Source organism: Heterodontus francisci, chromosome 42, assembly GCF_036365525.1.
Source record: "Heterodontus francisci isolate sHetFra1 chromosome 42, sHetFra1.hap1, whole genome shotgun sequence".
NCBI lineage: Eukaryota > Metazoa > Chordata > Chondrichthyes > Heterodontiformes > Heterodontidae > Heterodontus > Heterodontus francisci.
In genome coordinates, this window is record NC_090412.1 from 10323996 (window position 1) to 10339865 (window position 15870).

At 42.9% G+C, this 15870-nt stretch overlaps 1 protein-coding gene across 13 annotated transcripts in view; it reads right to left on the reverse strand.

Moving 5' to 3' along the window:
* zmiz1a (zinc finger, MIZ-type containing 1a) overlaps positions 1–15870 on the reverse strand; it is a 388755-nt gene that overhangs the window by 120650 nt on the left and 252235 nt on the right. For all 13 annotated transcript variants that reach the window (XM_068020561.1, XM_068020549.1, XM_068020546.1 and 10 more), the window contains one exon: positions 4139–4244. In XM_068020561.1, the coding sequence (XP_067876662.1) occupies positions 4139–4244 (106 nt within the window). The remainder of the gene's footprint in view (positions 1–4138; positions 4245–15870) is intronic.

The following is a 15870-nucleotide window of genomic DNA, read 5'->3' on the forward strand; positions in this document are numbered from 1 at the left end:
GCACATGTTGTGTTGCAAACAAACCCCAAGGCATGCTGACACTAGAAGACAAAATTAATCTAAGCTGTGGTGATGTTATGGCAACCGTTCCTCCCCCATTCACACTTGCAAACTTCATGGGAATGTAGGATTACAAATTGGTCTCCAACAGAAGCTGTTGAGCAGCAAAAAGTAAGTAAGGGCTCAGCAGTGCCCAGGTCTCAGTCTGAACACTCTTCTCCCGGGGCAAACTTACTTGAGCGGGACAAATTGGATAGCTCCAGCATTAACAGCTAATCGTGTACCAGGCAATGCTGCAACACAAACCCAAAGATTGTGAAGCAAGCATCCTGCACTCCATTAGGGAGTATCCTCATAATGTAAAGGCTGGGGCACAGCTGCCTTCATAGGCCGTAAACCTAAGTGGGTGACCTTTAGTTGTGCCAATGATGCCAGTGTGGCCATCAGAGGCAGAGAGAGAGGTATCAGAGATGGAGCACCCAAAACAGTGTGTATGGCAGCATCTCGGGTGGCTAATTTACTACAACCCCCGGCTGTTGAGTCTGCGACTGGATACTGTAAGTTTAGCATGGTGCAAATCCCATGCCACACTGTATCATGCAGTATGGACAGGAAGGGTTTTCTCTTAACCTGAACAGCAATGTGAAAATGTAAGTTATTGATGCGTTAACAGAGTAAGTAGAACAAGCAACAAGAAATTATGCTGGAGACAGGCAGAAAATAAATGCATGTAAGAGTATGTACTGCCTGCCTATTTTCTTTCTAATGACCTTTGCCGTTGCACACTTTATGGAACAGGCTTCTGCAGAAACTACTAAAAACTAGGAAGGAACTGTTGCACAATAGCTTCTTGCCCTCACTCCTGGAAGTTACTAACTAATGGTACTTTAACAAGTGGGGCTAGGGATGGTGTGGTGGGGGCTGGGGGTGGTTGTGAATTTTATGTGGTGCACTTCCCTGTTTACTTTTCTTTTCCTTCTGCCACTGTCACCCAAGACCAGAGACTTGTGATTCCTGCTGCCAAAAGGGAGTCTGTCCCTGCACTGTCAGTTTCACCTTGAACCTTGACTGGAGCTCAGGAGACCCACAAAGATTCGAGTCTCCAAACACAGCAGGGTTTTTTTATTCTTTCATGGGATGTGGGCATCGCTGGCTAAGCCTGTATTTGTTGCCCATCTCTAATTGTCCTTGAACTGAGTGTCTTGCTGGCCAGTTCAGAGGTCAGTTAAGAGTCACCCACATTGCTGAGAGTCTGGATTCACATGTTGGGCCAGACCAAGTAAATACAGCAGTTTTCCTTCCCTAAAGGACATTACTGAACCAGATGCGTTTTTGCAACCATTACTGAGACTAGCTTTCAATTCCAGATTTTTTTTTAATTAATTGAATTTAAATTCCACCAGCTGCCAAGGTGGGATTTGAACCCGTATCCCCAGGCTATTAGCACAGACCTCTGGATTACTAGTCCAGTGACATTACCACTACACCACTGCCTCCCCCAAAGTCCTCTTCAGATACACGTCATTTATGTCAAAGAGTGCGGCTGATGGTAACAGCACTGGTATCATTGTAATGCTCTGAAAGTGCCCAAGTGACCACTCATTGTGCGTGTGAAGCTAGACATGAGTGTTGGTTTGACTGTGGAAGGCATCATAACAGCTCCATTCTGTCCTACATCCAGGCATACCTTTCCGCAGGGTCACTAGCTAGCAATCAGGAGCACCAGGGCAGCAGAGGCCAATGGAAGTGGCCTATAACCACCCCAGAGATCAGGTAACTCAGTGCAGACTGAGGATTAACCCAGAAATCATCCTGGTTGGAATAACTAACGCACAACAGGCAAACAGCAGACAATAAAGGAACTTTGTTGATTCTTTGAAAAATTGATTTGTTTTAAGAACAACATGATATTTAAGAGCAATGTGATATAAATTCCATCACTGTCGCTGAGTCAAAATCCTGGAACTCCCTTCCTAACAGCACTGTGGGTGTATCTACACCACATGGACTGCAGCGGTTCAAGAGGGCAGCTCACCACCACCTTCTCAAGGGCAATTCGGGATGGGCAATAAATGCTGGCCTAGCCAGCGATGCCCACATCCCATGAATGAATTAAAAAAAAAATGAAATTTACTGTCCTTCGGTGGCCAAATCTGTTCCAAGGCGGTTGCTGAAGTCAGAGGACAATTTTTTTTTTATTCGTTCTTGGGATGTGGGAATCGCTGGCAAGGTCAGCAGTTATTGTCCATCTCTAACTGTCATTGAGAAGGTGGTGGTGAGCTGCCTTCTTGAACCACTGCAGTCCATTTGGTGTAGGTACACCCACAGTGCTGTTAGGAAGGGAGTTCCAGGATTTTGATCCAGCGACAGTGAAGGAACGGCGATATATTTCCAAGTCAGGATGGTGTGTGACTTGGAGGGGAACTTGCAGGCGCCTGTGTCCCATGCATCTGCTGCCCTGTTCCTCTAGGTGGCAGAGGTTGTGGGTTTGGAAGGTGCTGTCGAAGGAGCTTTGGTGAGTTGCTGTAGTGGATCTTGTAGATGGTACACATTGCTGCCACCGTGTGCCGATGGTGAAGGGAGTGAATGTTTCAGGTGGTGGATACGGTGCCGATCAAGCGGGCTGCTTTGTCCTGGATGGTGTCGAGCTTCTTGAATGTTGTTGGAGCTGCATCCATCCAGGCAAGTGGAGAGTATTCCATCACACTCTTGACTTGTGCCTTGTAGATGGTGGACAGGCATTGGGGAGTCAGGAGGTGAGTTACTCGCTGCAGAATTCCCAGCCTCTGACCTGCTCTTGTAGGCACAATGTGACTAGCACCAGGATTTGCTGATGTATGCAAGCATTACACTGCTTGGATAACATTACCAACATCAATCAGCAAGTGATCCTTCGAACCAGTTGGACCTCCACTAAATATCAGGTGAAGTTAGGGCTCAAGCTGGCAAAAGCAAAGACCGGCAATCGAAAATCACAAAGGAGAAAGGGTAAGCAACGGGGGTCCTCAAAAAGAGGAGTTCAGGCTGTTCCCAGATCCACAGGCTGTTCAATACTTTTGCGATGTGAGCTTCGACCCATTTATCAATCAACTTTTTTTCTGCCCCCAGAGCTTTTTCACTTCCAGCGGTCAATCACTGTAGACATGGCAGAGAGTGATGATTGACGTCAGTGATAAGTGGCCGTGCAGCTTGCTCTCTTTGCTTTGTGGGCATTAGGAAAAGAAGCTTAAATCTGACCAGTAACTCAACCACTAGTGATCGACTGTAAGGCTAAGCCTCAAGGTCACACAGCAAGGAATGTAGGTGTGATTTTTTTTTTAAAAAGGTCCATCCCGCGTCAGTAATCAGTTTTTACCTTCAGGTCACTTTTTACATCCCCCTCCTTCTTCAGGGAGCAGAGACAAAAGGCACTTTTGGCTTACAATTGTTTCAACAGGAAAGGCTTCATACAGAGGTAGATTAGACATTTCTCAGCAAGATAAACTGAGCAGATTGTTTTTTGTTTAAATGCACAAGTTTCCTCTGCAAATTGAGTACTTTAAAAGGAACCCCTATGCCTGACGTTTGCTTAATTGGGGTTGCACGACATCGATGTCTCTACATGCTCACAATGCTCAATCTTTACAGTAGGTTTTACGAATATAAACATGCGGAGCCAACCCAAGTGCTTCATTCTCCTGTGATGCAAACTAAATGACCCCTAATGCAAAGACTGCTTAAGCAGCGACGTGTGTGTGTGTGTGTGTGTGTGTGTAACACATGAGGGGGGAAACACACTCGGCTCAACTCAACAGACAGCTGATGTGACAAGAAATATTCACCAGCAATTTTTTGCTAAGTATCTGGAGCCGTGAAAGGCTGATTGGTAAAATGCCAGAGGGCCTGAACAACCAACAGTCTTAGCAGCTCAGGATTTGTCCAAAATGTCATGAATTTGATACATGGAGGGTTGGAATTATTCCAAATGACAGACAGGAGCAGGGAAAACGGCCATGTTTTAAATACAACTCAGTCATTTTACGAAAGGCAACGTTTGTTTTCCTATTTTTAAGATGGTCGTGCTTGCTGGGGCAGGGCGGGGGAGGGGGGAGGGCACGTAACCTGATGATTTACAGGAAACACAAATGCTTTTTCCTACCTGCTGATTTTGGAGTGAACTTGTCTCTGTTTGCAGCACATACAGCCAGCAGCCTATATCCGAGATCCAAGTCAAAGCCTTGTTGTGCGGCTACCCTGCTGACAACCTAGGCCAAAAAAAAAAGCACACCATTCAATCTCTGAGATACTTAGAGCACAGTATTAATGCACAAACAACAGGGAACGTTTGGGAGAAAGAGGCAATTGTCTTTCTCATTGCAACCATTGGTCTTGGTGTAGTCAAAAAAAGTGAGCAAGCAGATGAAGCTGTATATTTTACACATTCCTCACACCTTTCCTTTGCCTGGGCTATTTTATGCTGCCACTGACTATTGCTTTACTTCACAATAGTGTAGAAATACTGTAAGCTAACTTCAGGCTTGTAACTCTCACAAACTGGGCTTCCAGCCAAGTCTGACTGAACACTCCCTCATTTTCTCTTGGCAAGCCACATTCAGCAGATTCAATGTGAACACATCCTGCTTTAGGTTGACCACTTCAAGGGCTTCAGGCACCAATGTCTACAGGCACTTTCTGCATTGAAGGAGTGGCATTTAGGGCAGGCCCACATTACTCCCATCATCCACATAAAGGACCCGATTTTTGGAGACCTGGTAACACTGAAGAAAACTTTTGTTGGGTCCCCGCTGACAACGAAATGTAAGGAGTCTAATTCACAATCTTTTAGCCGAGGAACCCATGGGTCTCCAACAAAGTACTTACTTACAGTTTACTTACACAGGTGGCAGGAAGAGAAATAAGGGGAGCGACGACTGGAGGTTACTGGTCTCTGTTTGAACATCCCACCCCTTGAGCGCTTCAGGGCAAATTAACACCCAATAACTGACTTCAACAGTGTAAAGTCAACACTATTTAGTTATGGTGTCAGTCGTGGCTTAGTGGGTAGAACTCTCACCTCTGAGTCAGAAGGGTGAGGGATCAAGTTCCACTCCAGAGACTAGAGTACAAAATCTAGGCTGACACTCCAGTGCAGTACTGAGGGTGTGCTGCATTGTCAGAGGTGCCATCTTTTGGATAAGACATCAAACCGAAGCTCTGTCTGCCCTCTCAGGTGGATATTAAAGGAGCATGGCACTATTTCAAAGAAGAGCAGTGGCGCTCTCCCCAGTGTCCTGGCCAATATTTACCTCTCAACCAACATTACTGAAAACAGATTATCTGGTCGTGAATCTCATTGTTGTACGCATGCAGTGCACAAAGTGGTTGCTGTGCTTCCTACATTACAGCAGTGATTACCGTTCAAAAGAAGAGTACTTCATTGGCTTTGAGACATCTTGGGGCATGGAAGGCGCCATAAGAAAATCAACTTTTCTTTTTAAAAAAAGGCCTGAATCCAAAATGGATTCTTTTGCCTTAAACCCTTTGGGATGTTCTTCAGTGATATGGATTAGATTGATCTTGAGTGACTATTTAAAGCAAGCACTTTCAAACTAAGATCTTAATTCCTGAAAACAATCACGTGATCGGGCATTCACAGACCTTCAGAAACTGCCTTTAGCGACACTTACAGAAAATCACATTAATCCCAGGAATGGCCAACAATAATATCTTCACTTCTCTGTGTGCAAATGGGCTTCAACACACATGTACACCCACACATCATGCATCTTAATTGGGCGTTTCTGCTTTTTTGATAAGCTCTTCTCGTATAAATGGATTACTAGCTGTCCTGGCTGCAAACTGATGATTTGTGCCTGAAACCATCAGACTGAAGTTTGAATGATAACATTTTCTGTTTGGAGGACTCCCACCCACCACTAGTAATGAAGCATTCCTGGACAGCCAGCAGCCCATATACTACCCACCACCCCCAGTCTGGTACGCATTGACAGGACTCCAGGGAAACTCATATCCTAATGACTGTAAAGCACAGTCACCAAAGGAAGACAGGACGACACGTTCCACAAAACATTTATCTCGACTGGCAAGCAGCAACAGAAATTATTATTAGGTAGTCAATAGGTCGATATAGAAATCTGATGAATGGACATAAATTGGAGGTCCCTTGGGCACCAGTTTGAATAGTGGTTGGGGGAGGGGGAAGGGTTGATGGGGAAGAGCAATGTTTTGCCAACCACCCCGATAACAGAGCATTGAACAGTTGAAAATTTAAAACGTCGACCAATTATTTATTGCCCAATTGGATTTTTAAGTTGAACTTGAAAGAGAGTCAGGAGCCTCATAACATTTCAATCGAAATCCTCCACCATTCGTCAAGTCCCAGGGCAATTTCAGTTCTCAGAGAGTTTCTATACTCCTTCCTTAAACACTCCTGGTACTATCTCCAGCACCTTCCAACACAAGTGAGCCTGCAAGAGTCATTTCGCATCTCACTAACAAACTAGCAGAAATATACTGTCCCCGTCCATGTCTGCAGTTTGCTAACTCACACTTTAGTTAGCAAAACAGGAGTCAATTTGCATTGTTAGCCAACTGACACAAAAAGACCTGTTTGGGCAGGTAAAGAGTGAAGCAAATTGCTACCGTCTACATAAGCAAGTCCTCAACATGTTAAGAGATGTGAAGAGCTCAGCAAAGCAAAGTTTTAAAAGGAAAAGTTTTGAATAGGCAGGGAAAAAAAAGCACTGTTTGCACAATCTTACTATAATGTATACTCCAGGGGATTGAAAACTGTAGCAGAAACTAAGAAAGCGGTTTCACCACAGTCGTTATATTTATCCTTAAGCTTTAACAAAATCAAAAGTGATTAGAAACTTTCTCCTGTGCACTTGGTCTCCCTGACACTGCTGGTAAAGAATTTGTCATTTCCCTACTGCCACTACCTCCTCCGGACTGATTTTATTCCATTCTACATCGACTGCGCATCGAATAAAAAAACCCGCCTCCTTTCTACTCGGAGGTCTTTGTTAGCTATATTTACATTGGGTTTCGGTAGAGCGCTTGGACTGCTTGCGCCTGACACGCACGTCTTTCATAGCTGGTGGAATTCGCTTGATTTGCTAACATTGAGAAGAGGTAATGTTGGGAGGAGTAATGGGGGGAGAAAAATAGCATCTTTTCAATGGTTGGCCGTAGCAAATTTACCAGGTTTACGCTCGAGTTGCTCCCAGTTTTGTGAGAGATTTGTACATCAGGAGCCAGAGGTAGTGGTGTCCCATTAGTGTCAGCCATGGTGTAGTCAGAAGGTGATAGTCCAAGTCCAGAGACTTGAGGACAAAATCTAGGCTGACACTCCCAATGCAGAACTGAGGGAGTTCTGCACTGCCGGAGGTGCCCTCCTTTAGGCGAGACGTTAAACCAAGGCCTCATCTGCTCTTGCAGCTGGACACAAGAGAATCCATGGCACTATTTCCAAGGAGTGGAGGGGTGCTCTCCCGGTACCCTGGCCAATATTAATCCCCCAATCAATATTAAAACAGATTATATGGTCATTATAACATTGCTATTTGTGGGAGCTTGCTGCGCACAAATTGGCTGTTGCACTTCCTACGTTACAATAGTAACTGCACTTTTAAAGTACTTCATTGGCTGTAAAGCGTTTAGGGACATCCTGAGGTAATGATATGCTCTATATAAATGCAAGTCTTTCTTTTTCTTTCATAAACCCAACATAAATAACAAGAACTTGCACTTGTACAGCACCATTAACGTAGTGAAAACATCCCAAAGCGCCTCCCACCAGCTTTATCAAACAAACGTTGACACTGAGCCACATGAAGAATTATTAGGGCAGGTTACCAAAAGACTTAAAAGGGGAAAGAGAGAGAGATGGAGTGGCAGAGAAGTTTAGGGAGGGAATTCCAGAGCTTAGGGCCTAGGCAGTGGTGGACTGCTGAAAAAGAAAATCAGGGACACACAAGAGGCCAGAATTACCTTCTGTCAATTTATTTCGCTCCACAAAACTATTCTTAGATATTTTCTTGGAAAAATATTTGCTCAACAACACAAGGGACAAGTCCAACTGCCATCTGTTTTCGTTAAACTGTATTGAAATGGACCACATTCTTTGAATTATACCCCTTTCCTCAGCAGATTAAAATAACATCTCTTCCATTCAAAAGTTGATTTAACGATAAAGGGGGGTTGGGTGACTGACTGTATAAGCTAACAGAAATATGGTTTTCAGATTTACATGTTCAAAACCCTTTCGAATTTTTCACTTATTGAGTAATAGATATGTTGAGAAGAAGTGAATATAAAAAAGAAAGGACAAACTTGCATTTATATGGTGCCTTTATGACCTCAGGATATCCCAAAGCACTTTACACCCAATGAAGTACTCTTGAAGGGGTGTGACCGTTGTGCTGCAGGATTATGTCATGCATATTATGTATGCGGGACATATAATACACTCAAGCTCAGTCACACCAGCCAACTTTTGTACTTCCATCCGACGGCACTAGTTTCCTTAAGTGCTCCCTCTCAAGGGCAATTAGGAATGGCAATAAATGCTGGCCTTACCAGTGATGCCCACATCTCATGAATGAATAAAAAAAGATGCACTGACTTGAACAAATGAAGCACAGTTCTCAATTTTAGCCACAAGTTAGAGCCATTGAGCAGTGTTTCACTGACTGTCTGCACCAGGAGATGGAAACATTTTTGCTGTCTTGACATGGAGAATCTTCATTTTAAACAAAGTATTAGCGGCTTAGGGAGGAAGGAACGAAAGAACTTGCATTTATATAGTGCCTGTCACAATCTCAGGAGGTCCCAAAGCACTTGACAGCCAATGAAGTATTTCAGAAGTGTGGTCATTGTTGTAATGGAGGTAATGTTCCACTGAGGGGAGGGTGGTGAATTTAACACAAAACTTTTCATATGGACAGTATCACTTCTACTAACCACTGTATGCAACCCAGAATATTATTACAAATTAATAATGGATTTGTTTTGCAACTTACTCTGACACTTGAGCAGACTAGTTGACAGAACAATCACATAAAACCTGTTTCCTGTAACAAGATGCCACAATGATGTGCTGATAGATGAAGCAGAGTGGGAGGAGGCTCCTGTAAAGGACAAACACAGGCAAAGAGAAGTTGTGCCAAATGGCCTGTTTCTGTGCGGTAACTCTATGTAATAATGCAACTAAACGGAGCTTGTTAATTGGAGGCTCTCTTGCCTGTGTGTCAGAACGTTGGAGATTCAGGTCTCATTCCAGGACTTGTGCATATAACCTCAGCTGCCTCTAACTGCTCAGTATTGAGGGATTGCTACATTATTGGAGGTGCTATATTTTGGATAAGATGTGAAGCTGAGCTCCCGTCCAACCTGATGATGTGTATGTAAAAAAATCCCTTGGCACTGTTCAAAGACAACCAGGGAGTTCTTGCAGTTCTGAAGAGCCATATCCAACTTGAAATGTTAACTCTGTTTCTCTCTCTACAGATGCTGCCAGACCTGCTGAGTATTTCTAGCACTTTCAGTTTTTATTTCAGATTTCCAGCATCTGCAGTATTTTGCTTTTGTTTTAGTTCTCGTGGTACTTGGCCAACAGTTATCCATGAACCAACATCACCAATTATAGATTAACTAGTCACTTAACTCACTGGTTGCTTATGGAACCTTACAGTGATAACCTGACTGCCAGGTTTACACAGAATTTATAGCACAAATACAGGCTAGTCAGCCCAACTGGCTTCTATCTGTGTTTACGCTCCACTGGTCTCCTCCATTCTACTTCATCTCACCCAATCAGCATATTCTTCTATTCCTTTCTTCCTCATGTACTTATCTAGCTTCCCTTTAAATGTATCCATACTAGAGCTGGGCAAAATGCAGCCCGGGGCCGTATCCGGCCTGTGAACGGAATCTATTGGGCTTCACAGTGGTTCTCAGAATGAAGGCCCCGCACCCCTGTGGGTCCGTAGAGACTTGCCAGCCCATCCAGGGATCCATGAAATATTCTGCGAAGAATCAGAGATTCTGAAAGGGAAGGAAACTCATATTACCCATATTTATCTGTATAGACTAGAGTGCCCTTTAACGAATGACCAGAGGAAGTAGTCCAAGGTAAGTCAATGAGTGGCTGGAGGTGGGTTTTTTTTGCGAGGCGGAAATGGAGTGCAGCTGCCGTTTGAGGTGAGGAGCGCTGAGAGCAGCACGAAGATATACATTGTAAGCAACCTTCTGATTGTCTCCTGATTTCTGCCAACTTTGTGTTGAGCACTGGAACAGGTTTAACTGAAGTGGTTTAAAGTGCTAGTAAGCATAGTATAGGTAAATTATTAAATTTACCATTTACTGTGCCTATCAAATATTTTCACTGATCTGACAACAAATAATTGTGTTCTGATTTCAAAGATTTATTGATCAATAATTTCAGCTCAATCCTTACCAAAAAGCAATTTTGGGGGACGTCTGTATATCTAACATCTGTCAGTAAATATCTGTTTTCTTAAAAGCATTATTAAAATACTCTAAATTTAAATGCAGCACTTTCATATTATGAGCAGTGTACAATATTATAATTGAAATGGGTTCGTGATTACTAATCAAATGAATCCAATGACTCCAACTAATCTAGGAAGGGTTCTGCATACAATAACAAATTTTAATGGTAGCGGTTGTTAACACAATTCATTTTATGCATGTAGCCCTCAATAGATCATCAAAACATGTTAAGTGGCCCTCCAACCCAAATAATTGTCCAACCCGATGAATGCTATTTGGGTCAACGACTCAATGTGGTAGCAAGTTCCGCATTCTAACCACTCCTTGGGTGAAGAATTTTCCCCTGAATTCCTTACTGCATTTATTTGAGTCTCTCTTATTTATGACCCCTAGTTTTGGACTTGCCCACAAGTGGAAATGTCTTCTCTACATCTACCCTATAAAATCCCTGAAGAATTTTAATGTCCTTTATTAGGTCGCCCCTCAGCCTTCTCTTTTCGCTTGTCTGCATAATAGCAGGAATTACACTTTTTAAAAGTAAATTCTTTGGCTGTGATGCACTATGTAAATTTAGATTCTTCATTCCTTTTTATCTATCAATTTTCTCCAGAATTCCTGCTGCTCTCCCATCTGACAGTCCTGTTTCAGATGCTTGTTTGGAAAACCATTAGATGGCTGATCAGCAAAATGGGATCGTGCTCTTAGAATTAAGTGTTTATGGGTTGAAAAGACCAGACTTAATTAATTGGGACAAGCTGAGAGTCAGCAGTTAAGCACTTGCCCTCCCACAGTACTCTGAATGCTGGGTTGCTCCCTGTGCAATCAAAACGATCGACGAATGTTTTGCAAAGTGAGAGATGATCATATTGAAATCCTTAGTTACGAAAATATTTTCTTAACAATTATTGCATTGTTGTAAATCCTTGCTGTTATTTCGGCTTTACACTAGAAGATACTCTGGTCAAGCCCAGCAAAGATTTACTTTTGGGCACTTTGGGTCATAGCAGGAAAAGCAGCTAGAGTAAGACCTCCATTGCTAAGAAGGTAGCAGTGGGATGTCAGGTGATGCGATGACTCCACCCAAGCACCTTCATATTGCATCCATGAATGAAACTCAACAGCCCCCATATCAGATTCAGCTCAATTTCAGTTATAAATGGAGCTTGATATGTCTAACCTGATGTCGGGGTGGGACAGTTATGTTACAACAGTGTCAAAACTTCAAAAATACTTCACTGGCTGTAAAGTGCTTTGGGATATTCTGAGGTTTTGAAAGGTGCTATAGAAATGCAAGTCTTTCTTTTTAGATTCAAAGCTCAGGGTCTAAAGCGAAAAAAATAACTCTGACTACACCATTGACAAGATTCCTGCAATGTGAAATTCTTCCATTATTTTATCATTGACTCCAATAAGGATACATAAAGATTGTAGAAACAGATGTCTTCTAGCTCTGAAGTGGTGGGTTGATGGATTGAGAGATTACACTACACGTACACTATGCTAATGTGCAATAAGCATCAATTCCATAAATGTCCTTTGGGTAATACACTGTCGTACATAGACATAAATTGTCATAACTCTAGAGGTAAAAGCAATAAAAGCATCCCCCCCCCACCCCCCCAGGGTGAGGAACTGTTAAACTAATTCTTCGATGCACTTAACAATGACCTTCACACATAAAATATAAATTGTAATAATTGAGGGTAAGGGAGTCTGCCAGTGAAATCCCTTTGTAGTTCACAGGCAATTTACCTAGCTGTAAGATCTTCATCTGAATATTCATCACCCCCAATCTGAAAGATGCTTATAATTCCCTGACATGAAGCAAGTACATTGCGACCAGCCACAACTCATTCAGTAACTTTTTAAGATCTCTACTGTACTACATGATTCCAGAAAAGATAATACAATGAAGTTACGATCTGCTCAAACAATGCAGCACAAGTCATATCCTTCAGCGTAATGTTAATGAGGTGATATCTGCTTCTATATTGTGTGTATTTGTGGTGGGAGGGGGAGATTGTTACGGTCTGCCAATTCCCAATTGGAAAGTCTTTTGCACCGACCTGCAGTCTCAGAGCTACCTTAATGGATTTATAAGATTGGTGCTGGGAAGAAGCTACTAAGAATGCAGAGAATAAAAGGTGCAGATATGGACACCGGGCGGGGATGTGACTGGGTTCAGCAGTGATCATGGCCTGCTAATACTCCATGTCAATGTCCTCAGGTGAACACTGGCAGCTTGAGCAAGGTAAAGGAGGGTAACCCAACCACCTGTGGAACTATAATAAAAGCAAAATACTGCGGATGCTGGAAATCTGAAATAAAAACAAGAAGGGTCACTGACCCGAAATGTTAACTCTGCTTCTCTTTCCACAGATGCTGCCAGACCTGCTGAGTGATTCCAGCATTTCTTGTTTTTATTACACCTGTGGAACTATACCCAGCAACAAGTCAATGTTTTAAGCAGAGAAGATTAGCAAGGGGGAAAAGAAGCAATCAAAGCAGGGGGACATCTGGAGTGTTAGCTCTTCCAAATGAATTTGGTAAAAAGCAGTTCCTGTTGTCAATTGGGATCAATCAGCAGACTCTGTATTGGGAACACTCTGGGTGGAGACCATTTACACAGAAAGGGAACCAGAAGAAATACTCATGGATTTGGCTCTCCTCCAATTTGGATACAACACCATAAAATAACCTTGACCAGGCCCTAGAGGAAATATGAGTGACGTTTAAGCCCTGGGTGTGCCTGCCAGTCCCATATTAGAAAAGAGTGAGCAGACTGATAATCTCCAGGTTGAAACTATTTGTTTGGAATAGTTAGAAAGAAAAACTGCAAAGGCTGGAAATCTGAAATAAAGGCAGAGAAGTTGTTGGAAAGATGCAGCAGGCCTGCCGGGTATTGGAAAGAGAAGATGGGCTAACATTTCAGGTTTAGACCCTTCATCAGAAGTGGAAATTGGAAGATAAGTAAACCTACTGTGCAGGACTGAGCCAAATATCCAAATGACGGGGAAGGGGAGGAAGAGAAAGGAAATGGACTTCATTAATATATGGCCCTTCATTACTTCAGGATGTCCCAAATGCTTTACAGCCAATGAAGTACTTTTGAAGTGTAGTCACTATTGTAATGTAGGAAATACAACAGCCAATTTGTGCACAGCAAGCTCCCACAAACAGCAACATGTTAACAAGATAATCAAATTGTTTTTGAAGCAAACTAGCCAAGGCTCCAGAGCAAAACCTGACCAGAAAATTGGATAAGGAGAGAAGGAAATCTGATGCAACTGCTCTGCAAGCATTTTTCCCCGATTCCTCTTTCAGTTTTAATTGGTTGCACTAAATCCCATTGATCCATCGTCCCCTATCCATATTGACCTCAAATTTAAAATCACTATCCTTGTTTTCATATCCCTCTGTGGCCTCGCCCCTTCCTATCTCTAATCTTCTCCAGCCCTACAACCTGCCAAGAGCTCTGCGCTCCTCCAATTTTGGTCTCCTGAGGATCCCTGATTTTATTTGTTCCGCCACTGGCGGCTGTGCTTCAGCTCCCCAGGCCCTAAGATCTGGAATTCCCTCCCTACACCTCTCCACCTCCCTCTCTCTCCTCCTTTAAGACACTCTTCAAAATTGATCTCTTTTACCAAGCTTTTGGTCATCTGTCCTAATATCTCCTTATGTGGCTTTGTGTCAAATTTTATTTGACAATGCTCCTGTGAACAGCCTCAGGACATTCTACTTTGTTAGAGGTGCTATATAAATGAAATTGTAACCAATCAGAAAATCTAGCCTAAAGTGTTAGAAATCATATCAAATAAACAACTGCAAAGCTTCCACAGGACATAACCATGACCTCCCTAGTTAAAGAAAAACATTTGGCAATCATATTCTCAGGAAGACAATGCCCTTTGCAGCATCAGCAACAGTTTTGACAACTTTCCATACAATGTGAAGGCTACTGTAACGTAGGTTTCGTGGAATAATAGATGGAATTATGGAATACGATCCCCCGAACACCAGTAAAACAAAAAAAATCCCAGAATCTCAATTTATTTAGTCATCCTACATCAGTCACCTTAATTATAAAATGGATTTAATGTTATAAAGTGATCCCAAAACAGCAGTAAAAATCCTGGAATCCCAAATCTGCCTCAGCCACCATAAACCAGGGCCCTGATCATAATCTTACATATCGGGCTGACCATCATAAATAGCACTGACAGCTCAGTCACATGGCTTCGATGCTGTAGGAGATGGATTTTGGCACAGCCAGAATCCTCATTCACTGCTTTGGTCTCCGTGGATTTGGACTGGACAGAATCCAGACACAAACTGCTGTAGGGCCCAGCTTTCTTAGGGTTCTAACCCTTCCAACATCTTCTCCAGCTGCTGCTGCTACTTGCATGCCCTCAGCATAAATTAAGACAGGATTGTCAAGTGAAGGAATTCAGTATTTTTAACCAGTGTTTACAACCCTTCGACTGAACAGATGAGGAGATAATATCACGGCCAATCTTTCTCAGCAGATCCTGACTTGATCTTCACAGTGCTGGAAGTAAAGCCATTTGCCTGCTCACTGAATCTTTCCATCTCTGCTAGTGGTAAGTTGCTCAGCAATTGTGTCTTTCAAATAGGAAACCGGCCCCTCTATAGACTGGTGTTATTAGTGAAGAGACCATCATGTTTGATGTCATCGACAGGTCACAGAAATTTCCTCGTGGGGCTGTTGGAATAAAAAGACAAATGTCTAACAGCTAGATAAGCATGAGGGAGACAGGAACAGAAAGTTATGTTGACAGAGTGAGATGAAGTGGGAAGAAATCGTATGGAGCATAAACATCGATATAGACCAGTTAGGCACAATGGCCTGTTACTGTGCTGCACGTTCTATATAAAGCAATGTGCCAGTGTGCAACAAACCTGGGTACAGATTACAAAGATACCTTGGGGATGTCAAAGATTGTTGAACAAAGGAGAGTGGCTTCAGCAAATAAAGCAGCTGGTGTCAATGGCAACATTTCTGACTAAATCAATAATGCAGAAACTTTGGAAGAGTCGAGTATGAGCTGCTATACAACAATGGAATTCAGCTTTCTTCAACCTGGTATCAATTCAGATGGATCGGCTGAGGCAAGATGGGTTAACACTTTGACATATTCAGACAACTAGTGCAGAACTTCTCATGACAGAAGTGCACGGTAGGAATTTAGCTGCAGAGATCAGCAAACCTCCAGAATGGACAGTAGGGGAAAAATCATCACACAAGATGCACTCACAAGCTACCCAATAACAGCATCCAGTTACAGATAGTGCAGTCCACTTCAGGGGCAACTTTTTAGCAAAGGCTTAGGATGA